This window comes from Pituophis catenifer, unplaced genomic scaffold (assembly GCF_029215685.1).
Source record: "Pituophis catenifer annectens isolate HBS135680 unplaced genomic scaffold, rPitCat1.0.hap2 SCAF_4, whole genome shotgun sequence".
In the NCBI taxonomy this organism is placed as follows: Eukaryota; Metazoa; Chordata; class Lepidosauria; order Squamata; family Colubridae; genus Pituophis; species Pituophis catenifer.
This window is the reverse complement of record NW_027256884.1, coordinates 65,173,781-65,200,039: the sequence shown is the minus strand read 5'-3', so window position 1 is coordinate 65,200,039 and position 26,259 is coordinate 65,173,781. Positions and strand designations below refer to the sequence as shown.

General features: G+C 41.5%; 1 protein-coding gene across 1 annotated transcript in view; it reads left to right on the top strand.

The window, feature by feature from the left end:
- TMEM47 (transmembrane protein 47) overlaps positions 1-26,259 on the top strand; it is a 71,818-nt gene that overhangs the window by 25,241 nt on the left and 20,318 nt on the right. The window contains exon 2 of the mRNA XM_070943408.1: positions 23,381-23,521. Coding sequence (XP_070799509.1) covers positions 23,381-23,521 — 141 coding nt within the window. The remainder of the gene's footprint in view (positions 1-23,380; positions 23,522-26,259) is intronic.

Sequence of the window (26,259 nt, the reverse complement as noted above, 5' to 3'; positions counted from 1 at the left end):
GGCAAGATACCCATATGGATAGTACCCAGACATGCGATAGAAAATATAAGTATAGAACAAAGACAGGATGCAATTACTTATAAAGAACTTCTGTTTACAGAAAGAAATGTACTACAGTTAAAGCCTCTGAATGTACTAAGAGAGGAAAGGGCAATTCAAACCTGGTTTCAGTATGTACAGCTGCAGAATAGATGGAAAAAAGATCAGAGAATTGGTATTATACAAAGTGAAGAAAATTTGATAAAACAAATTAGGGACCAGAGTAGAATGCACATAAAAAGGTTGTATAATATTTTGATAGAAATAGACTCGGAGACAGAGTTAGTTAAAGATTGTATGATAAAATGGGCACAAAATTTTGAGGAACCAATAATGATGGAAACATGGGAAAGGATCTGGGTAAGAAATGTAAAATTTACACAAGCTCAAAATTTGAGAGAAAATTTTTATAAAATGTTTTATAGATAGCATTTGGATCCTAAAAAGTTAGCTTGCATGTACCCAAACTTACAACCCAAATGTTGGAGATGTGATTGTGTTGATGCTACCTATTTTCGTGTTTGGTGGACTTGTAAAAAAGTTAAAGCATTTTGGATAAAAATATGATGGATTATTCAAAATATTTAAAAAAAAGGATAAAGTTTACTCCACAGTTGTTTTTGTTAGGTATAATTACAGATTGTACGGCTATAGAGACTAATTTGATTTTGAACTTAATAACTGCAGCAAGACTCATGGTGGCGCAGTACTGGAAGAAGGAAGATTTACCTACTATTCAAGAATGGACATTAAAAGTAGTAAATTTAGCAGAAATGATGAAAATTTCAACATATCTAAAGGACCATTCAAATGAGAAATATATGTTAGAATGGAAAAGATGGATTGATTATATTCAAGGCAAATATCGGACTAAAAAATTTCAAATAGCTTATGAATGATTAAAGAGATTTTATAAAGTACTTCAAGTTAGTTTAGTAAAAGGGGAGTTAAAAGTTCAAGAGGGGGATAGGAGGCTATAGAAAATTAGCTTATGTTAGCTTATGATTGTTAAATGTTATACCCTGTATTTTGCTCTGGGAAGTGGGGGTGGGAGGGGAAGGGGAGGGTTGGAAGGGGAGCAGGGAGGGGGAAGGGGAAATGTCTGTAAAACTTTTAAAACTTTTCAATAAAAAAAAATGCAGAACAATGTATACACTGAAAATAGTGGGATTTAAAGCATTCATTATGTCTATTTCCTGATTAAGTCTGATCTGTACCTTTGAATATTTGAAAATAATTTGAAAAGGAACAATGCATCTTAATGTCATGTAACATGCTGTGTTTTCAAGTATTGATTAGGTATAAATCTACTTGAAATAGTGTTCAAATGTGTTCTAGAAGATTCAGATTATAAGTCTATTCCCCAATTTTTGAGACCTAAATGTGCAAGGAAGATCTACATATTACATCTACAACCAACTTCCTGGTTTTTTAAAAAATGTTTAAAATCTTTCCAACATTTCAGCTGTGAAAATGTGAAATTAAATAATCTTTCTAATAAAAGTACCATATTTTTCGCATGATAAGATGCACAGGACCATAAGACGCACATTAGTTTTAAAGGAGGAAAACAAGAAAAAAAATCTTCCTCTGCCCCCTAGCATCCATCTGGTATTCATCTGGCTAGCGTCCTTGCAGCAAGCAGCAAACAGACTGGTCAGCTTCAGCACATTATTGCAGCCCCAGCACGTGGCTCATCAGGGCTCCACTCCATTGCTCCCACCACCGGTCAACTGAGCTGAACTACTGCCATCGCCAGGGAATGCTGGAGCCTTCGCTGCCGAGCAGCTGATTGGTGGTTGGATCGGCCTCCCGGAATACTGCCGATCAGCTGTTCTAGGTAGCAGGCATCGCCGCCGCCGATCGCTGCCACCTATCTTCGCTGTTCACCCTCACCAAATAATAATAATAATAATAATAATAATAATAATAATAATAATAATAATAATAATAATAATTTTATTTCTATACTGCCTTCTCCCGAAGGACTCAGGGCGGTGTACAGCCAATTTAAAAACACAAGACACAACAATAATTAAAAATTTAAATAATTAAATAGATTTGGCCGATTTAAAACCCCAAAAATTAAAATACCCCAATTTAAAATTATTATATTGACAGCCCTGCCTGGCGGAACAACAGGGTCTTCAGTGCGCAGCGGAACACCCGGAGGTCGGAGATCTTACGTATTTCCGGGGCCCACTGCCTAGAACAGCTGATCGGTATTCCGGGAGACTGATCCAACCACCGATCAGCTGCTCGGCAGCAAAGGCTCCAGTGTTCTCTGGTGGTGAATTGTGGCAGCAGTGACAGGCGGCATGACAGTTCACTGCTGCGCCAACCGCCCTCCCCCCACCGCAATATTCATTCTATAAGATGCACAGACATTTCGCCCCACTTTTGGGGGAGGGGAAAGTGTGTCTTATAGTGCGAAAAATGTGATTGGTGTTCAAGTGAACAACCAAATATATAGTGTAATGCTTTGGGTGCATCAGAAAGAGTAAGTGAAATAAAATCAACAATTGAGAAAATTTGCTTATTTGTGCCTTTGAGTCAGTTTTTAGGCCATATTGGCTACCTGAATAAGTTTTCTTGGCAAAGTTTTTCAGAAATGGTTTGCCATTGCATCTTTCCAAGAGCTGAAAGAATGATTGGCTCAAGGTCACCCAAGTGGCTCTATATTTACAATAGAACTAGAAATCACAGTCTCCTGGTTTCTAGTCTGAAATCTTAACCACTATGCCAAACTGGCTCTGTATAAACAACAGAAAACATTGTGCATGTACTGTAAAATATGTCATATTGGGAAGATTAATTGTTTGATTTTGTCAAGTGATGTTATATGAAAATGTAAGGGTTTTGTAAAAGTAAATTTGGAACTTCTAGGGAGTGCCATGTTTATATCATTATAGTCTGTTACTGGTAGATAATGCAATGTGGCATCTTGCATAAATTAAAGTGCTTTGTAGAAATTATACTTAGTCTGATATTCCTAAAAGAACTAATTTATTCTGGAAAGCGTTAATTTGAATAATAGGACTCACTAGACAACCTATGACCTTTTGTGTCATCTTTTCAGAGAATTTTCCTTACCAGATTCCTCCACACTTTCAATAAGGCATTGGGAATTATATCGAATTGGTTATAAAATAGGCAGATATATGAACATTTTAAATAAATAAACAATGGTAGAGCTTCTAATGTTCTGGAAAAGTTCTTAAAAATTCAGCAAGATATTCAGAGATGTGTCTGCCTTGAGAATAGTCCATACTGAACTCTATAGCACAGTCACTCATCAGGAGCTGACTAGGGGAATTTTTTTGTGACATTGTGCTTTATGTCATAAATATTTTATGACAATTTTATATCATAAATGTTTGATAAAATTTGCCAAATTTCAATTCCACAGGAATCATGGGTTCCAGATTTTGTTCACATTCTATGTTAGCCCATTTGAGGTACTTTGGTTTAAAAATAGTTGCCCTAGGATTCACTGTTTTGCCCAAATATAAGTTATAGACACAATACTTTTAATAGTATTTTAATTTTCATGGAGGAAATATCGACTACTCTAGAAACCAACTTCATCTTGAATATTCTTTATAATCTAATGAAAAACAAAAAAGGCAATTCTGATTACAGCCTTATACATATATAATCATTTTGGCATGAACCTTTCATTATCCTTTGGCAATAGGAATATAATGCTTTGGACATAATTTAAAACAATCTTTTAAATAGGCTATTCTTTGATTAAACCATTGCAAATCAAGTTCTGAAGCTCCATTATATAACTGTTTTAAGGCACATTGTCAGATGATTGCAGATAATCACACCATAAAGTCTAGAAAATTTTTAGGAGAGAGCAAACAATTTGGCAAGGTATTTTTAAAATTAGGAACATAATTGCTTTGAAAGCTTCTGATTAACGTTGTTACACTTGCAAATCTTGGCAAATAAAAATTCAATGCTGCTTCTTTGCATAATCACAAAAGTGCTCAGGGCAAACACAATAACGTTTTCAAAAGCGTGCTATCTTAGGTCTAGAAATTTCATACCTCTGTCCATGCATTTCAGTTAAATTAATTAGCCATACCTTTTCCTAGCATATGCTACATCTCTACTTTGTTGTAAATTTCTTGTGCCTGCTGCCTCATTTTATTTATATTAATCTAAATAGTACTTCAGAGTTCCCCAATAACTTGTTCACTTTCTAAAAGAAATAAACCAGTAAAATGGCATTCATGTGGTGTTATAACATATTAACTGCCCCTTATTCTATGAATCTTCACTGTGGTGTACTATAAATATTAAATTTAATTTTTAATCGTTCATCTCATTTTTAAAAAACAATAATTCCATAAACAATTGAAATACAGAACCAATCAAAATGACAAAAAAACAATGAAATGGTTCCCAAATCTGCATTTTGATCTAAGAAAGGTTTTAAAAAGTATATAAATATAAAGTCTACTTACAGGTCAGTAGAAAACCTGGCAGATGATTTATGAACTGCTATGGTTTTTAAAAAAGAAGAATCATTCAGCTAATTTAGATAAAGGTATTTGATTCAGGCCAGTGTTTTTCAAACTTGGCAACTTTAAGATATATAGATTTCAACTTCCATAATTCCCAAGCCAGCAGTTTTTAAAGTTGAAGTTCATACATCTTAAAGTTGCCTAGTTTGAAAAATACTGATTTAGTCTGAACTGTGCTAGTCACCTCTCTTTTGCAGAATCAATCCAGCTATGTCCATTCAATTATTAACATACTATTAACATATGTTTTTGGGATAGTAGTCTTGCCATCTTTTAGTCATAGGACGAAACATGAAAAGAAAAAAACATTTCACAGAAGAGATCATTTGTTTTTCAGCTTAGAAAATAAAACCTACCTGCAAGAGAGGCCCAGCAGTTCAGACTTCCTCTCTTGAATATTCATATTTAACAAGGCTATATTGGACAGCTTAGATTTTATGGGGGAAGAAGCACTGAGGTTAGCCTACAATCCTTGAACTTTGTGTGATTAATGCATGTTGCTTTTGTTGTTATTGCTATCATTTATACCGGTGATGGCTAACCTTTTTGCTGTCATGTGCCAAAAGTAGGGGGAGAGCAGGGGGTCTTGTGCGCATGCCCACACCCATGCGCATGGATGCATGACCTTCCTGCACTCTCCCCTCTTTTGGCACGCGATGGCACAGTGGGCCCAGTAGGCCTGTTTTCTTGCACTCCCCAGGCTCCAGAGGCTTTCTAGGAGCCTGGGGAGAATGAAAACGGCCTTCCCCACCCCCTGGAGGCCCTCTGGAGGCCGAAAACAGCTCATTTCCCAACTTCTGGTGGGACCAGAAGGCCTGTTTTTCACTGTCCCCAGGCTCCAGAGGCTTTCTAGGAGCCCGGGGAGGGCAAAAACAACCTCCCCCCTGGAAGCCCTCAGGAGGCCGGAAACGTCCCATTTCCCAACTTCCATTGGGCCCAGAAGGCCCGAAAATCAGCTGCCAGTATATGCATGTGTGCTGGAGCTGAGCTAGGCAACGCTCAGATGTGCCCACAGATATGGCTCCACGTGCCATCTGTGGCATGCGTGCCATAGGTTTGCCATCCCGGATCTATACATTAGAAGTGACTCTTTTGAATTGGACCTTTAGAGTTACACAGAACATTAATTTGTACATATGGGCTGGGAAATTTTGACCCAGCATCCCTTGACCATAGCTAAGTTAGTAGAGGTCATTTAGAATTGTAGTTTTAAGGATAGAATGGGCATCTTAATTTGGGCAATGAATTGATGTCAAAGGGAACATTTAAAAAACTGAAACGTCCTATATTACCACTTGGAAAGACTTTCAGAGGCAAAATTCTGCCTCTGCTCTCTCCCCTAAAATTCATAAAGGGCACTCCTTACAACTCAGAATACCCTATTCCTTCTCTCAATTTGTAGGACATCATATGAAAGCCCAATCCTGACTATATAGGTCAGTGAGGAGCCTGGTTTAGGAGCCTGGTTTAGCTCAACAGACAGAAGCACTGTAATTTAACACTAGCTGTCTGCAATTAAAGTAAGATCGAATCTCGCTAGGCTCAAGGTTGACTCAGCCTTCCATCCTTTCTAAGGTAGGTAAATTGAGGACCCAGTTTGTGGGGGCAATAAGCTGACTTTGTATAAATATACAAAAGTATGAAGGCTATTGCTTAACGCACTGTAAGCCGCCCTGAGTCTCCGGAGAAGGGCGGCATATAAATCAAATTTTTTTTTTAAAAAAGTGATGACTAATCTTTTTGCTGTCGCATGCCAAAAAGGGGAGCACAGGGGGTCACACACGCACGTGTCCACACCCATAATTCAATGCACCCCCCCTGCTCCCCCGCTTTTGGAATGCGATGACATGGTGGGCCTGGTAGGCCTGTTTTTTGCCCTCCCCAGCCTGGGGAGGGTGAAAACGGCCTTCCCACCTACATGGAGGCCGGAAATGGCCCATTTCCTGACTTCTGGTGGGCCCAGAAGGCCCAAAAATCAGCTGGCTGGTGTGCACATGTGCATTGGAGCTGACCTCGGGCAATGCTCGTGTGCCCACAGATATGGCTCCGTGTGCCACCTGTGGGCACACATGTCATAGGTTCGCCATCACAGATATTGGTCATAGTATATTCCACAGGATCAGTTACCCAGATTTCACTCTGAAACAGTTTATGTCTGTAGCTTTCCTTAATATGATAACATTTTTACTTACTTAAATCTTCAGATTGTTAATTATTTGAAGAAGTTTCAATTGCTCTTGACGTCATTTCATGGTAAGAATTTTATATTGCATTTAGGGAAATGAGCTAGCAATGTTTATTTTCCAAGAATTTCAATTAAGAGGCTGTTCAAACATTCTCTTTGCATTTTCAATCCAATACAGAAATGGTGAGCAGTCCATTCCTTCTTCTAATCATACTAGTGTTGGAAAAAATATCCAGGTCCAATTCCAAGCCGGGAGAAAGGCACTGGAGATAAAATGGAGGCTGATTGGAAAGAAAGGTTCCCTTTATTGATGAAGCAGAACCACCAATCACATGTGATTTTGGGCAACTGACAAAATGGAGTTGAGTGTGGGTGGGTTTTTATACCTTCTTTGGGCTTTGTATTTGAGCTTCCTGTTCCTGTGCAAGAACATGTCCTTTAATATTCTAGTGGCTGTTGTCAGATTCCTATGGGATCATGGTTAGCAAAAGGGGAAATGCAAATCCTAGGTGCCCGTCAGAGCTAATTTTGTCAACCTTTTGTTTGTTACTTATCTGAGTTTCTATCTTGACCCAGTCTTTCTGAATGGATTACCAAATCCGCATTTCTAAAAACTGGCCTTCTCAGTTTCTGCTTGGGGCAGGGAAACTGGGACTGGTTTCTGCCTCCCGTAAGATTTTTTTCATTTCTTCTTTAGGAGAAATATTCTATCCTGCCTTTTTAAAAATATTTTCCAAAATATTTCATTCTTCTGGGGTGGGGGGCTTCCCACAATAGTGATATACACTAATTGCAACAATAGTCTCCTCTGTTAGAACATAGTTATTTGCAGCAGGAAGCTATAAAAAAACTTTGATAGTGGAGAATGCCAATCTCTGTTGTAAGCAGAGGTATTTTGAAATATCAATTATCAAGACAGCTAAGACTTGAGGAAACTATCATGTGCCCTTGAATTAACTTGAATAGATAAAGGTAATGTCTGAAAGAAACTTTCTACTATCCAGAGCAATTGAGACTCACAATCTGATAGTGGATACTGGACAGAGAAATGCATAATTTTGTGACTAGTGTTGGGGGAATCTTTCACTAAATTGTTATTAAGTGTAAAAAAGGAGGGATAGAAATTTTAAAAATCTCATTAATTTGTGTCTTAAAGGATGTTTGACCCAGCTTTACTTTGGCTATTTATTAAAATTGCCAAATTTTAATTTATAACATATTTCAAAATTGATATAACAATTATAGAATCAATAATTTATTTACCTACATTTTATTATAAATTAAAAGCTCCACTACTAATTGTTCTGACACTCCTGGCAAAACAAACAAAAGGATTTTTTCTTCTGGAAGATTTTTGCATCATCTTCCTAATCCATTCTAAGAATACACAAAAGAAAAGAAAAGGAAAAAAAGAAAAAGAAAAAAAATCCAGGGAAAGATATTTATAACATTATTAATTTGCTTGAATGGTCAATCCATACTGATTTGATGTCACCTGAAACAGTTGCATGATTATTTATATAGGAGCTAATTAATTTGTGGAATTCATTAGCACAAGTTCTAGTAAATTGAATAGCTTTGAAAGAGAAAAGAATAGATCTATAAAGGACTAAATCTTGAAGACTTTGCCTTACCTCTGTGTTGGACAGATGTCTCCAGTTGCAGGGGATCAGAGGTGGGAAATAGATATGTTTCCATCTTTTTCTGCTGAGTACCACAGAATCATCTGGAAAGCCATTGTAAGGAACAAAATTCTGAGTTTTGATCAGAACCAGCAAGGCTGCTGTTACATATGGTGTCTTAGTTGTGGTGGCCTTTGAGGAGTTCTATAAATATTTCATTGTTGGAAGAAATGTCCATCTGGGTTCAGTTCCAAGTGGGGAAAAAGACACTGGAAACATGGAGACTGCTTGGAAAGATGGTTTAATGGTTGGCAGGACCCACATGGTTTTTTTTGGGTCCTGGGCAAAAATGAGCACATGGAAGATATCTATCTATCTATATCTATCTATCCATCCATCCATCCATCCAAACCGGGAGCATTTCACTCCTGATGTACTCCCCTTCTGAATCAGTGGTGAAGCCAGCATAGGCCGCCAAAGCAGAACACTGACAGGATGCCTGGCCCAAAGAGCCAGCGCCCTGGCAAGCCACTCAACCAGATCACTCTCTGTCGGGCAAGACTGTGGGAGCTGCACTGCCCCAGGAGCTGCTGACTGGGGCGATCCTGTGGGAACAAAAGATGGGAGTGAGCAGAGTGGAGCAGACCCAAACGCTCAAATGGAGGGCACTGGGATAGGCTGATCTCAGCGATTCCTGGGAGTGGGGCTTTCCACGGCTGACACAAAGCCAGTCGCTTGTGGGTCTACCAGAGCGGTTCAATCAGCTCAGCATGGGCAGCATTGCATAACCTCCTAGTACCGGCCCATCCAGCTGGATTCTGGCTCAGCCCATGTTCACCTTTCCAGGCCAAGGGACCACAGTGGCACCGAGTGGAGCATCGGCCTCATTTCACTCAGCACAAAGCAGATTGCACCATAGCCTCCCCCGTTGGGCCCGGTTTACCAGGATGACAGCTCCTGCTGGAGTCAGAGTGGCACCACAGCAAGGCCTGTTTAAACCAATCCAGTCCAATGCTACAAGGACTACCATTGGGACTGGCATGACCCAAACCCCCCCTCAGCAGCCAGTCCTCAGATTGCCTCCTGCTGACCAGATCCCCCCTGGCTGGGCCTTTTACTCCAGCCAGGGGTGGATCCAATACCATTGGACACCAGCGCCAGTAGCGCAGCCAGCACCGGCACCGCCAGCCACTTTTCCCCCATGGTTCAGAGCGACATTTGACAGGACCCCAGAAAAGCTGGCCTACTTCCTCAATTGAGTTTGGTCCCACATTGACCACTATAGTGACCAATACCAGACCAATTGGGACATGACTTCGGCAATTGCAGATGGCCTGAATGAACGAGAAGCAGCAGAGTGGATAGCTGAACTACACGATAGGGAGCCCTGGAGCTAGATGATGCGGATGAGTTCGTCCAGCTGCTCCAAGGCTGCTTTGAGGACATGGCCCACCAGATAGAAGCCAAGCCCCAGATCAAAGCCTTGAAGTAAGCGGGCCAGCTCCCCAAAGAATTAGTCTAGGAATTCCGGAGACTGGCTGGCAAACTGAGGGACTGGCCTGATCGCCTCCTCATCTACCACTTCAAAGAGGCCCTTGACCCAGACTTCAGACAAGCCTGTGGCATCAGGGGAGTTCCGGAGTGTATATAAGTTCAACAGGTATTGGTTCAACACAGCAGTAGCCATGGATCTGGAAATCCACCCCATCAGAAGCCAACTGCAGAAAAACTGGCATGAAGACCTCTGGGCCTCCAAACTCTGGTCAAGCCAACTGAAGCGCTGCAACCCACATGTCTGGGATGATCAAGTGCTACCAATGAGGTCAGCATGGGCACAGGGCACCCAAATGCCTGTCCCCTGCCCCAGTCCCTCAGGTCCAGACCCCCTCCGCACCCCAGGGAAGGAAAACCGCAAGGAAGCCACCGGACAAGGGGAGAATTGCCAAACAGGCTGTTGAGGTTCCTCTCCTTCCAACTGGGAATGAGGAAACTCCATCCAGAGAAACCTCTCCAGGTTTTGCTGAGGGAAGCAGCGGCAAAGATAACCCAATGGTAAGTGAAACCATCCACCCCTTCACTATCAAAACCCAGATTGTGGTGCCAGAAATGGGAGCCCAAGTGGAGGTAGAGGCCATCCTAGACACTGGCTGCACCAGATGCCTAATCAGTCTCCCCATAGTTCAACAGCTAGTGATAGGCACGAGACACCTAGTGCTCCCCATCCTTTTTCAACAGGTCTATGGGATGCTAATAGGTGGAGCCCTGGCCACATTGGTCACAGAACCTGTTAGACTGGAGATGGGGTGCCACTGAGAACTCATCCGATTTGTCATAGCTCCAAAAATGACCACGTCAATCACATTGGGCTTTGCTTTGCTAGACAAATGGGGACTGAGCATCACATGGGAAGACGGCTACCAAAAGCTTAGAATAGGCATCAGCCCGCTGCCACCCATCAAACCAGACAGTTGCCAAAAGGCCACAAACCCCAGCAGCCCCAGCAAGTGAGAAACCGTGGCTCCCACCACAGACAAACTTCCTGGCAGCCCATAGGTTCCAAGGGACTACTGAGACCTGTTGGACATCTTTAGCAAGGAAGATTGCAACTTCCTCCCCCCTCACTGCCCAACAGATTGCACGATTGAGTTTGTGATGGAAGCTAAGCTGCCTAAACCAAAGATGTACTCTATGACTCCAAAAGAAATGGCTGAGTTAAGAAAATACATTGACGCCAACTTAGCGCAGGGTTTTATCCAACCTGCTAAATCCAGAGTGGCAGCCCCCATACCATTTAAAGAAAAAAAAAGATGGGGATGAGGCTCTGCATGGATTTTTCATGGAATTAATGCCATATTTGTGGAGAACACCTACCCCCTCCCCCTCATAAAGAACATGCTAAGACACTTAGTCAAGGGCAAGGTGTTCACCAAACTGGACCTGAGAGAAGCCTATTATCACATTTGGATTAGAGAAGGAGATGAATGGAAAACCACTTTTAACTGTCTGCTTGGCAGTTTCTAGTTCAAAGTCATGCCATTTGGCCTGCAAGGGGCTCCCGCAGTCTTCATGCAGCTGATAAATAAGGTACTACACAAGCACCTGTACAAAGGAGTTCTAGTTTACCTAGATGACATTCTTATATTCAGCAAGACTCTAGAGGAGCATGTAAAGCTGGTGCGGCAAGTGCTGAAAAAACTCCTAGCCGCAAAGCTCTATGCAAAGCTGTCAAAATGTGAATTCCATAAAACCTCCCTAGATTACCTAGGCTACCAAATATCAAGCGGAGGAGTGGAGATGGACCCAGGGAAAGTGAAAGTCGGACTAGACTGGCAAACACCCACCCACAAACAGCTTCAAAGCTTCCTGGGTTTTGCGAACTTCTATAGGCAATTGATACCAGCATTCGCAGAAGTCACCCTGCCCTTAACAGAGTTATTAAAAACAGGGGGCCCTCCCATGAAACCATGACCTAATGAACCACTTGCCTGATCAATGGACTGCCAAAAGGCCTTTAAAAAATTAAAATGGCTCTTTGCTGAGGAGCAATCCTTCAACACCCTGACCCAGAGAGACAATTCATCATCCAGGTGGATGCTAGCGATGTAGTGGTGGCTTCCGTGCTCCTACAGAAGGACCCACAAGGTCAGCTCCTGCTTGTGCATATGTGTCCAAGAAGCTCACCGACACCAAGAGGAGGTAGACAATTTGGGAGAAGGAAGCCTACGCAGTCTACTCAGTCCTCCTCTCCTGGAGACATTTTCTTGAAATGGGTGAAGTGCCTTTTGAAGTCTGGACTGATCATAAAAACCTTGAAGCCCTAAAAAAAACCCAGAAAACTCTCTCCCAGACAAATCCACTGGGCACAATACTTCAGGCAGTTTAACTTCAAGCTAAAATACATCCCAGGAGGGAAAAACCTGCTAGCTGATGCATTATTGAGGAAATCGCAGTTTGATAGTCAGAGGGAAGAAGTTGTCCATGCCATCATCCCCTCCTCGCAACAAGCAGTACAAGTCACCACTAGGGGCCAAGCCAGATGCCAACCAGATTCTGCATGGGACAAACTGACAGCAGCACTGAAAGCAGCACTCCTAGCCGACCAATGGCTCACAGATAATAAAGATGTCTTGACCATGAGAGATGGACTGGCTTGGAAGGGGTCCAAACTGTATGTCCCCAACAGCTTAAGGCTGGAAATCTTACAGTGTAGCCACGCATCACAACTAGCAGGCCATTTTGGTTTCTTGAAAACTCTGTACCTAGCCAGGAGACAGTTTTGGTGGCCAAAGATGAAGGCTGGCATAGAAGATTACATAAGAAGCTGTTCCACCTGTGCAGCCATGAAAATGAGACCAGGGAGACCTTCTGGGCTCCTCCAGCAAGTGGCCAACCCCAGCTGACTTTGGAAGGAAATTGCAATGGACTTTATAGTTGAGCTCCCAGAGAGCGGAGGAAATACAGTGATTTGGACAATGATTGACTTGTTTTCCAAGCAAGATCACTTCACTGCTTGTTCGGGATTGCCTTCAGCGAAGAAACTAGCAAAAATGTTTATCAAACAGATTTACAGGCTGCATGAATTACCCCATTGGGTAATCTCAGACAGAGGAGTTCAATTCACCGCTAAATTCTGGAGGGAATTCCTGAAATCGATCGGGTCCACTCAGGGACTTAGCTCAGCTTTCTATCCGAGAACAAATGGAGCTGCGGAATGAGCGAATGCAATGGTGGAGCAATATATTAGTTGTTAGGTGGATTACCAACAAGAGAACTGGGCGGACCTGTTGCCGTTCGCAGAAGTGGCTTACAATAATGCCTCACATAACAGCACTGGATTGACCCCCTTTCATGTCACCAGCAGCATGGACTTTGTCCCCATGCCTGAGCTGCCCAGAGAACCACCTTCCTCCATGACTCTGACTAAGTGGATGGAGTCACTAAAGAAGGGGTGGGAAAACACCCAAAAAAGCACTGGCAGAAGCTGCTGAGGTGTATAAAAAGCAAGCGGACAAACACTGATCTCTCCAGCCCCACTTCCGTGTGGGAGATCGGGTTTACCTATCAACCAAATACATAAAATTGAGGTTGCCCAGTAAAAAGCTGGCACCTAAGTTTCCAATAGTGAAAATAATTAACCCAGTTACAATTTAGATTGACCTCCCACACATACTAGGGAAAGTGCATCCTGTCTTTCACTGCAGTTTGCTAAAACTGGCAGTCGGGTTGAGATTAAGACCACAGACCTGACTGGCACCTAAATGTATAGTGGTGCAGGAGAAGACACATTATGAAGTTAAGAAAATTCTCAACCCTAGATTGTATAGAGGTCAATTACAGTATTTAATTCATTGGAAAGGGTACTCTTTGTCTGAGGCTACTTGGGTTAAAAGCTGGGACGTAAAAACAGACAGATTAATGAAACAATTTCATGATAAATTCCCTGATAAGCCAAAAGGTCCCTGTCAACTCATAAAGCATTCCAGGATCCATCAGAACCCTCACAGTCCCCCCGGTGGGGGGAGGAGAGGAGAGATGGTTAGGGAATATTGCATTAACTCCCTATGTTCCTTTTGTTGCAGGATGCAATCATCAGTTGAGGGGGGCAGCCTGCCATCCCTGGAGGCCATCTTTTTCTTTGGATCTTCATGGCTGCCACACTTAGTGCTGTGGGAAACTGGGAGGGGGGATTGCATAGAGTGGATATATTTAGCCATAATAACATTCCTTTCTCTGAGAGTCAAGGACATTCGGGCCTGCACGTGGAGTGGCATGACTGGGAGGCATCTCTAGTTGGGACGGTGCATTGATTGGACCATGTGCTGGACATATCGGTGCAGGGGAAGGGACTTGGACTTTTTTTGGGTGGGGAAAACCTGGACACTTTCAGATTCGGGTTTTCCCAGATGTGCCAATATTACATCTCTAATAAAATGGAACTTTATAAAATGGGTGAGGACTAATCCTATTATGCCCTGAGGGTGAAGGTTTTTTGTGTCGTAGATAAACTGGCCCAGTCATTTGTCTTGTAGATAGGCTGGCCCAGTCTTTCTGGGGCTATTAACAAAGGTGGGAGCTGCTTTCCAAGAGCATGTATCTCCTTTTCTCATCCAGGGAGGTATAATATTCTACCTTTTTAATATTTCCTAGAATATTTCATTCTTCTAGGAGAAGGGTGGGTGCTAACTTTATATATCATTTTGTAATTACTATGTGAACAAAAATTCCTGTGAAATTATTTCAAAATACAATAAATTAGCACCACAAAAAATATTAACATTAAAAAAAGTTAACAATCAATCACCAACATGAAAATAAATAATTTTTATGCATGTATATGGCAAAGTTGATGTTTTTATTCTAGTTAAATTTCATCAGACGGTACAGTCTCAAAACTACAATTTAGATTTCTAATTTTTAATCAAAGGGGGACCTTTGCACAGGTTCGCCTGGTGCACCAATTGCGACCTTAGGAGGCTCTCCTCACAGTCACTCATGTCCTTGTCACCTCACGGTTAGATTATTGCAATGTGCTCTACATGGGGCTAACCTTGAAAAGTGTTCGGAAACTACAGTTGGTCCAGAACGCAGCCGCGCGAGCTGTCGTGGGTGCACCTAGGTACACCCACATTACACCAATTCTCCGTGAGCTGCACTGGCTCCCTATTGGTCTCTGGTCACAATTCAAGGTGTTGATTATTATCTTTAAAGCCCTACATGGCTCAGGGCCAGGTTATCTTCGAGACTGCCTTCTACCGCATAGCTCCCAGCGACCGGTAAGATCCCACAGAGTTGGTCTCCTCCGGGTTCCGTCAGCTACACAGTACCGGCTGGTGGACCCATGGGGGAGGGCCTTCTCTGTGGCTGCCCCAACTCTCTGGAACCAGTTACCTCCTGAGATCCCCACCCTATTGGCCTTCCAAAAAGTGGTGAAGACCTGGCTTTTCCGGCAGACCTGCGGCCATTGATCTCATTGTTACGATCTGGCGAAATCCAGCCATGAATGGTGTGAATGGGTTTTAATTGTTTTTAATGTTTTAATTTTTAATGTTTTTATATATGGTTTTTAATGCATTGTAAGCCGCCTTGAGTCTTCGGAGAAAGGCGGCATACAAGTTGAATAAATAAATAAATAAATAAATAAATAAATAAATAAATAAATAAATCCTCCATACTCAAAACACTGGCTTTTAAAATCTCAGCTCAGAATCATTTGGCTATTATCTGATTTTATGCCATCAGTTGTAAATCTTGATGCTCTATTATCTTTGCTTAACCATCCTGTTTTTTATATAATATATAACTGTCTGATTGGATAGTGCACAAAACGGTTTTAAAAACTGGTAATTACATTTAATTTAAATAAAACACACTAGCTCAGATGTGAAACTGATAAAAGTTTTTAAATCAAAAGGTTTAATTTTTAATAGTAATTTCATTATAGATTACAATTACAACAGTAAAAACTAACACAGTAAAAAATATAAAAAAAATAGGTGTAGAAAAAAAAATAAGAATATAATAAAGAAAAAGAAAAGAAATATATGAAATAGTGATTTCCCACTTTCATCACAAGTATGAACTATTTTACCACTTTCTTTTAAAATACACCAAGTGATTGCTTCTTCCCAGATCCCATTTCTTATAGAGTCTATAGGGTATAATGCAGACACTATTAAAATTAATTTCTGAGACCATTGTTCAAAAATATACTTCAGTATATCCAACTTTAAAATATTTTGCTTCATTCTATAATTGTGAGTTGAGTTTGAGTATTCTTCCTCTTTAATTATAATCTTTAGTTCCTGTAAGGATTGCATCTCCTTCCAAAAGAAGATCTCAGGGCTCTTTGGCACCAGGATACATGTTGTAAAATATCTGTTGACACAAGCAATGCTCATAAATTGAATCCAAGTCTCCCCCTTCCTCCAATTGAATGGCAGTATCACTTTTAGGGATCTGATATGCTACCCTCCTTAGAAAGCGAAAGGGTCCACCTGTAAAAAAAACAAATATACACAAGATTTCATGATAGTAATTAATAAGATTTGTTAGGTTATTGGGAGTGAAATTTTCTCAGTAATATTGGAGCCCTAACATGATGTTTAGCGACCCATTAATTGTGTGCTGATGGTAAATGTTTCCAAGCGACTAAGTATTGGATTTTCCCTCTGGATCCTAGAATCAAGGATTTCCTTAATTTTAAAGTGTTGTTCACCTTCAATCATGATGGGGACGGGTGGTGTAGATGCAGGTGGTCTGAGGGATGAGATTACTTCTTGCTTGATATGGAATACTGGGTGGACTTATCTGAGCATCTTTGGAAGGAGTAGTTCAACTGATACTGGATTGATGATTCTAGTGATGGGGAAAGGTCCAATGAACTTTGGCCCTAGTTTCTTTGATGGTTGTAATGATTTCAGGAATTTTGTAGATAAGTATACTCTGTCTCCAATATGAAAAGGTTTGGGTTCCATCCTTTTCTTGTCCGCTTGAATTTTAAAAGCTTCTCTAGCTTCCTTTAAGGCTAATCGAACCACTGGCCATGTGTTTTGCAAATTATCCATCCACTCCTTAAGTGAGGGGATGGTGGGTTCTTCTGTGGGTAGTTCAGGCATGGGGCTGAAATCCTGGCCTGTTGCTATTCTAAAAGGGGTAAAACCAGTGCTTGAATGGACAGCATTATGAAACGCAACTTCAGCAAAAGGCAAAAGTTCGGTCCAGTTATCCTGTTGAAAATTAATGAAACATCTTAAACATTGTTCTAATACTGAGTTCAAAATTTCAGAATTTCCATTAGTAGCCGGATGATCCAAAAATGCCCTCCAAAAATTGGAGGTGAATTGAACCCCTCTGTCGGAGATGATCCTTTGTGGAGCCCCATGAAGTCGATAAATGTGTATTAGGAATAATTTGGCTAAACTTGTAGCAGTTGGGAACTTTTGGCAGGGTATAAAATGTGCCTGTTTTGAAAATAGGTCTGTCACAACCCAAATAACAGTATTTCCCTCACTGTTTGGCAATTCTACGATGAAATCCATAGCAATCTCTCTCCAAGGCACTGAAGGTTCAGCTACCTTCTGCAATAGACCTGGGGATTTCCCCTGTCGTCTTTTTGCTGCTGCACAAATGGGGCAGCTAGCTACATAGCTTTCTATGTCCTTTTTTAGTGATGGCCACCAAAATTGTCTTTTAATCAGGTGTAAAGTTTTCACAAACCCAAAATGTCCAGCTAATTTGGAGTCGTGGCGTCTTATCATTAAGCATAGTCTTTGGCTGGCTGGAACATACAACTTCCCTCCCACCCAAGCCAAGTCATCTTTCATCAGACAGCTGGATTTGTTGTTGAAAAACCATTCATCAGTGGCCAATGCTTGTTTAAAAGTTTGGGTGGTGTCATTGTTTGTCAATGTTTCTTGTTTTGCCTGGGATCTGGTGACTACTTTAGCAGCTAGTTGATTGTTTTGTACTGTGGCTTTGATTACATCTGACCTTGCACTATTGTATTGCGGTTTTCTGGATAGTGCATCTGCCAGAAAGCTCCCCCCCCCCCGGGAAGTATTTTAGAGTAAAATCAAACTGTTTAAAGCACTGAGCCCATCGTACTTGTTTTGCGGAGAATTTCCTTGGGATCTTTAGGGCTTCTAGATTTTTATGATCAGTCCAGACTTCAAAAGGGGTCTTACTGCCTTCTAGGAAGTGCCTCCAGGTTAACAATGCCCAACGAATTGCATAAAGTCTCTTTCTCCCAAATGGCCTACCTTTGCTCAGTTTCATTCAACTTTTTGGATGTGTAAGCACATGGTTGTAGTTGGTCTTGCTCATTCTTCTGAAGCAGGACCGCTTCTATTGCCACATCACTGGCATCTGCTTGTATGACAAATGGTTACTCAGTGTTTGAACAGTTTAGCATAAAGTTTGGCAGAGCGGAGTTTGTTTAAAACCGCCCTGACTAGTTTTACATATTCTGCTTTGGTCTCGGTATAGATTAAAATGTCATCCAAGTAGACCAGGACCCCCTTATATAAATGCTGATGCAGCACTTCATTTATTAACTGCATAAACATTGCAGGGGCTCCTTGCAACCCAAAGGGGAGCACCTTGAATTGGTAGCAGCTGATGGGGGTGTTAAGTGCCGTTTTCCACTCATCCCCTTCCTTAATTCTGACACGGTAGTAAGCCTCCCTTAAGTCCAGCTTTGAAAAAAATTTCCCTTTAGCGAGGTGCGCTAGCATATCTTTCATAAGGGGGAGGGGATACATGTTCTCCACACTGATCGTATTCAGGTTTCTAAAATCAACACATAGACGTTTTGAGCCATCTTTTTTCTCTCTAAATAGCACTGGAGCTGCAATTTTTGGTCTGGCTGGCTCTATGAAACCCCTTGCTAGGTTTTTCTCAATAAACATTCTCAGCTCTTCCAACTCCCCCGGTGACATGCTGTACATCTTGGGTTTAGGGAGTTTAGCGCCAGATAAGATTTCTATTGCACAGTCAGTGGCGCGGTGGGGGAGAGCTCGTCTGAGGCTTTTTCGCTAAAAACTTCAGCCAAATCCTTGTATTCTATGGGTATGCTCTCAGTTGGTATGGCGTGATCAGGCATGGCTGCTTCTCGATTCTCTGCCCCCTCAATTCCTTTATGTGGATTCTCAGCAAAAGTCACAATCCTCTGAAATTTTATGATGCCTTGTTTCCAATTGATTTTTGGGTTCCATTTTTTCAGCCATGCAAGGCCCAGAACCAATGGCCATTCCATGCAAGGTGCCACTATAAATGTAAGCATTTCCTCATGGCTTCCGATGCCTATATGTAGAGGCTCGGTAGCAAAAGAAGCTGGCTCTCCCCCTGCTATTGACCCATCTAGTTTGCAGAAAGCAATGGGGTTTTTCAGCTTTCTTATATTTTATTTATTTATTTATTTATTTATTTATTTATTTATTTATTTATTTATTTATTTATTTATGTAATTTATATGCCGCCCTTCTCCCGTAGGACTCCGGGCAGCTTACAAAACAAAACAAAGAATTACATAAACAGTTTAAAAACAGATTTAAAATTAAATTAAAATCAATTAAAAATAATTAAAATTAGTTAAAGTCACCACTACGGATTCAGCCCATTTGGTGAAAAAGCCAATTCAATTTGCGGCGGAAGGAGAGGAGGTCTGGGCCTGTCCTGAGGCCGGTGGGCAACCCATTCCAGAGGGTCGGCGCTCCCACAGAGAACGCTCTCCCCCTGGTGGCTGCCAGCCGACATTGTCTGGCAGACGGCACCCTGAGGAGGCCCGCTCTGTGTGAGCGCACCGGACGGTGGGAGGAAGGCAGGAGATGATCCTGCAGATACTCTGGGCCTAAGCCATGTAGGGCTTTATAGGTGAGCACCAGCACCTTGAATTGAACCCGGAGAGCCACCACAGCCAATGCAGCTCGCGCAGGAGAGGTGTCACACGGGAGTACCGAGAAGCCCCCGTAACAACCCGTGCGGCCACATTCTGGACTAACTGTAGTCTCCAGGTGTATCCCAAGGGCAGTCCCATATAGAGGGTGTTACAGTAGTCCAACCGAGATGTAACAAGGGCATGAGTGACCGTGGCAAGGGCATCACGATCTAAGAAAGGGCACAACTGGCACACAAGGCGTACCTGTGTGAAGGCCCCCCTGGTCACAGCTGTCAAATGATCTTTTAGGGATAGCCATGAATCCAGGAGGACCCCCAGATTGTGGACCCTTTCTGAGGGAGTAAGAATCACCCCTCCCATCACTAGTGACGGGGCCATTAGATCAAGAGATGCCGGTATCCACAGCCATTCGGTCTTGGATGGGTTGAGTCTGAGTCTGTTTCTTCCCATCCAGGCCCGCACCGCTTCCAGGCAGCGGGACATCACAGAAAGGGCATCCCTAATCCCTAACTTCCCTACTAGGGTTGGGCTGATCAAACAACAAGTGCATCCTGAATCCACTAGAGTGGAGATATTTATCTCCCTGTCTTGGTTTGGGATAAATAGTCTTAAGGGGAGGGTAAGCGGTTTAATTGCTTTGCTTACCAGTGGTTCATCATCTGGACCGCTTCTGAATGAGTGTGATTCCTCCTGTTCAGATGCCAGGGTTTCCTCCCCAAAGAAGGGAGGGGATGGAACTTCTATGGTCTCCCTGCTCCTCAGGGCAGTCTCCTTCCCATGCCGGCCCGGTTTTGCAGGGTTCTCCCCCGGTAAGTGGTTCCGGGCGGGTGTTTGCGAATGATACTCTGCAGCTCGGTGCCCCTCATTTCCACACTTGAACTTGCTGAAGATCTCAGAGGGAATGCAGTTTGTGGTTTGTGGGGCTCTTGCTTCCATTGGGGTGGGGATTTCTTCCATGCTCGCCCCGCTCGATACTGGTTTCTGGCCATATCGGTCTCAGCTTCTTAGGCAGTGACGTACCATTCATGTAGGTTATTCGGTGCACCTCGGGCCACGCAGGCATTGTATAGATCCTCACTCAGCCCGTCCTTGAAACAGCTCACCAAAATATCTTCCGGCCAGTGCACACGACCCGAGCGGTCCCTCTGCTACTGGCCGTCGCCCCTGCCTCACCCCCTTGATGCGGTCACGTGCTTTGCGATCTGCTAGTGGGTCCTCAAATCGACGTCACAGGGCCATCATGAAATGGTTGAAATCCCGTAATTCTGGTGCGTTGGCGTTATGCAGGGTCACCATCCATCTGGCAGCGGCACCCTCTAGGGCTAGGGTCACAACTCTCACTTGGGATCCTTGGGTTAGGAAATCACGCCCGTACTCTTCCATGTAGATTAGCACATGTGCCACGAAGAATGCTAATTGTTGCGGATTCCCATCAAACTTTACCCCAAGGGAAGGAGTTTCTTTTTACAGTTGCGGGACTCAGAGCTGGTTGGGAATGGGTGCCGGTATGCGTGCGGCCTGGGGGGGAGGGTTTGCTGGGTCTTCTCCCACTGTTGCTGCGCCATCTGCTTGATAGGTAGGCTCCAGAAGGGGGTTGCCTCCCATGGCATCATCTGTGACTGCTGCCCTTTCTGCGCCCTTTGGTTGTTGTCCTGAGTCCCTTCGGATGTTGAGATTTTCCAAAGTTTCCATCCAATTGGGTTATATGCCTCTTCAGATAATCCTCCCTCAGTGATGCTTCGGTCAGTGCTCCCTGATCAGCAAGGGCTTCTAGTTCCAGTTTCCACCCCGGTTTTTGGTTGCCACGGCTGAGGGTGACTCCTCTGGTTCTCTCATCCCAGCTATCTTTCTTCCCAATGCCAATTGACCAGCGGAGCTTTTCAGGATTCTCCAGGGTTACCTCATCCTCTCCGATAGGGTGTACGAAACAGGCATCCGACTGGATGGTTGCTGTCTCCCCCCAGCAATCGGTTTCTCCCAGTTCTCTGCTTCATTCAGATATGGTTTGCAAGGTCCCCTCAGTAGAGTGAAGATTGCTTCTCTGGGCTGACCGTTTTGCAGATTGTGCTTTCTGTATGGATTGCCTGTCCTTCCAATTTAAGAAAGTACGAACTCTTGAAGCGTGGTTGTTCAAAAGGATTCTTTTATTAAGCAGAAGTGAAAGCCATCCAGCTAAAGCACAATCTGAATACCCTTAGGCAATACAAGCAGGATTAAAGCAATAGAGACCCCTCTCTTTAAGTCAGAATGCAGATTTTAGCCAATACACAAGTGTGAAGATGTTTTCTTTCCCAATTTCCCTGAAAACCCAAACAACCATGCATTCCCACTGGTCCCCTTTAAAGTGAAACAACCGACATGGCTATCATAAAAATTCCTCCAGGTAAAGAGGATCTCAGGGCTCTTTGGTGCCAGGATATAGGTTGTAAAATATCTGTTGACACAAGCAATGCTCATAAATTGAATCCAAGTCTCCCCCTTCCTCCAATTGAATGGCAGTATCCCTTTTAGGGATCTGACAGTTCTTCTGGTTCCCTCTTGTGTCCAATTTAAAGTCTTACGCATTTTTTTTTAAAAAAAATTCAAAATGCATAAGCCCATGGGTAGCACTTTTTATTATTAGTTCCAGAATCTTATTTCAAATTTACCTTTGTGAAGTACAATAATAATTTTCAATCTATAATATGCCTAGTAATTATCAATCTTTGCTCTATTTCCATTGTTAAATCATTTTTTCAATAGAAAATAACTTGAATTGTTATTATATGTCAGTCCAATAGAAATTGAAATCCCCTGCTGAACAATGCCAAAATGGCAAAAAATAGTGGATAATGTTAGAAAAACTGTTGAGTTTTTCTGAATTCTTCAATAGGCAACAGATTACAAAAAGTGGGAAATGGGAAATTCATAACAAGTCCAGATGTTTCCTGATGTCTGCAATGCAAAATCAGTCTCAAAATGGAGATTACAGAATAAACGTATTTGATAGCATATTATTGTTAATTTTCATCTAGCTCTCAGGGAGAAAAAAAAACCTGGTTTACTTCCACAACTCAGAAAATACAAAGACTGGTAGTTCTTAATTTGTGTCTTGTCCATGGGGACATAAGAGTAGAAACATTTGAAGTCTGTATGTTAGCAAAGCTGGGAGAAATATTATGTGGTTAAATCAAATTGCATACTGGTTGAAGGGCTTACAACCTCAAATTACTTTGCCCTGGGTTGTTGAAAACCTATTTCTTTGGAGCCATCATTTTCTTTGTTTCATTAAAAAAAAAAAACTATCATAAGAGCTCAGGATTAGGGTTGCACTGGTTAGGACCAGCCAACGTGGAATTAATTAATTTGCAGAATTCATATAATTTCATTTCATAAAATAAAATGTGATTGTATTTTTTCCCCTATGGAATGTAAGTTAGACAGACAAATGTCAGTCTTAAATGAAAAGCTTATAAACTCTGTAAAGAGTGTATTTAGAGTTCTGCTGTCACATAATAAAGAAGTTTATTTATTTCATACTTTTTATTTATTTCTATTCCAGTGATCTTTATTTGAGTTATTGTCTAAATTAAATTCCCATCTTGTTACTTTTTCTTTATAGATTGGCAGATTGCTACTCTTTCTATGCTGTTGGGTGGTGCTGCCATAATTCTTATAGCTTTTTTGGTTGGACTAATTTCTATTTGTGTGGGATCACGGAGGAGGTTCTACAGACCTGTTGCTGTCATGCTGTTTGCGGCAGGTAAGTTAACAGCTGCTCTGAAATATGTACAACATTAGATAGCTGTTATTTTCTCAAGAATAAAGATAAAACATCTCTGATAATCCAAAAATAATTTCTTCATTTCAGATTGTTCAGCTTTTGTTTGACCAAGAAATCCCAAGATTTTCCTTCCAGGCCAACTCTTTCTACCATTTAAAGTTTGAAGAACATTCTTTATCAGCAGGCCAAAATCCCAGTGGCAACTAAATGAAGGAGTGCTTCTGCACCTATTTTTTCAGCCTAGATGTCATGCCTTCAATCTTACGCATTACAAGAAATAAAGCACACATTGTTACTTGACAGTAGTAGTATTTTATCTCCTCTGGCATTGCTTGCTTGACATTTTTAAAACACATTGTAAGTTATTATAACAGATACCATTTCAAGTCTTTGTAGAAACCTAAGGGACTTTATCGTTCAAGGTACAGTGTCAGTGTTTTTTAGCATTAGTTTTGGAAATTATTCATATAAAAATAAATAGGGGCTAAACTCAAATGTGTTTATATATTTATGTTCCACATAAAGCCTTGCTTTCATTGCTTTCATTTATATACATTTCATAGTATATAAATCCCTTATTTTTCAAAGGAAAGGGATTATATGAAGAAATTATTTTTAAGGCTCATATGAAAACTCAAGGATGTTCTTTAGAAGAATATACTGTATAACAAAATCACCATTTGATATGGATTTGAATATCCATCAAGTTACCTAATAATAGAGTTTTCCCTTTCTTCTTGCTAAGTTTTCCAGCTGCAACTTCCTTTCTATCAATCATGTTTTTGTTGGTACTGAAATAGTAAGCTTGCCCGATATACCATAATAGAGAGAATGACAGAACTATCTAGTCTGCTAGGTGGATTTTTAAAAATCAATTTAAAAGGATGTAGAATCCAGATTCTTAGTAATTCAAGGATGAATATACCATATTTTTTGGACTATAAGACACACCGGTGTATAAGATGCACCAAGATTCCAAAGAGGTAAGGAAAAAAAAAAGGTTTTTGCCCTCCCTGGCCCCCAGGAGCACTCTGCAAGCCTCCCAAACCCTCTGCGCCCCCCATTTTTTGCAAAACAGACCCGTTTTTTGCCTGTTTTTGCAAAAAATGGGGCACTCAAGAGGGTTTGGAAGGCCTGCAGAGTGCTCCTGGGGGCTGGGTGAGGGCAAAAATGTCCCCATTTTGGCAAAAAACGGGCCCATTTTTGGCAAAAATGGGATGAGTGGGGCGGGGCTTCGGGAGGCCAAAAATGGCTGTATTCAGTGTATAAGACGCACCAACATTTCCACCCTCTTTGGGGGGGGGAGTGCATCTTATACGCCTAAAAATATGGTAATTGTAAGGAAAAGAATCCTACTTCGCTCTTCAATTTCCATTATTTTAGTTAGATCATTTTAGAGGGAAAGGACTATATTAAAGCTGTACCTTTCCAATTTTCAAAACTATTTGCAAGGATTGTTTTGATCTTTGTTCCATTCACTGGGGAAAAAAAGGAAGAATTGTTTATTGAAAACATATTTTATTTTAGTTGTTTTACTTAAAAATTTATTGTTCTTCAGCTGCTTTCATTCAAGCTGTTGCATCTCATGTGCTTTGAAAAAAGCTTCAGTTATCTGACAGAACATGGAGCATGAGAAGGATTATACTAGAGCACGGTGACCCGTGGGCCAGATGCACAGATGCACCTAGCACAGGCTATGCCTACCTCGGCTCCGCAAAGGCAAAAACATCACGATACATCGTGATACATCATGTGATGCGATTGTCAAGACTGAATTTGATCGGGGTGTGGGATTGTTTGTATCCTTGGGTACTCTGACATGAATTTAGTTTGACACAGTTTGAAGCTGAAGGGGAGAGCCGAGGAGGATAGAGCCTTCAGCCAAAACAACATAGCTAGCTGATGAGTCAAGTACATTCCAACAGCTGGCCGACTGGAGGAGGAGGAGAGAAGTTGCCAAGCAACCATCTCTCATATTGGTTGGACAATGTGACAATTTGTTTTGGAAAATTGAGAAACTATTATTTATATTGGGGTGGAAAGCGTGGGAACTTTCAGTACTGGCTTTCTACCAGTAGTGCCAAGATGATGTATCTAAATAAATTTGTTCTTTGAGGAAATGCAATGCCTCGGAGTTCAATTTGTTTAACATCCATGTACTAGAGGAAAAAGTAGACTTCTCTTAAGCATTTGATTGATAACACAAATAATTCTAAACATGCAACAGCTATAAAACTTGTAATAAACAATGCTGCAGAAGCTAGAGAAGATAATAAACCATTTAGTGTCACATATTTGTTAAGAGTGAAAAGAGCGTGTGAGAGAAATTGATTCAGTGATGCCAAGAATATATCAGAACAGAAGTTAGATTGCTATTTTCTCTTGGTTTAGAAGTCCTACAGAAATAAGTGAGACTGCCATTAAGAATAGAAATTTGTTAACAATAAAAAAAAATGCTTCAGTGCCTTGAGATTGGATTTCTGTTAATAAACAAGAATTGATTTTTTTCAAAATGTTTATTCAAATGTCTAAATTTGCATTTACCATCAAAGTGTTAGTATAAACCTAAAAGTTCAGGAATCCCTCCAATAAACTAACTTTCATTACACAAAGGCTGCATTTTATAATCAAGAGAATAAAATGTTTTCTCCTGCAAAAAAACTGTCTAGAAAAAAAATGAAGAATATATTTGTGTATTGTGATGTTTTAGAAAAAAT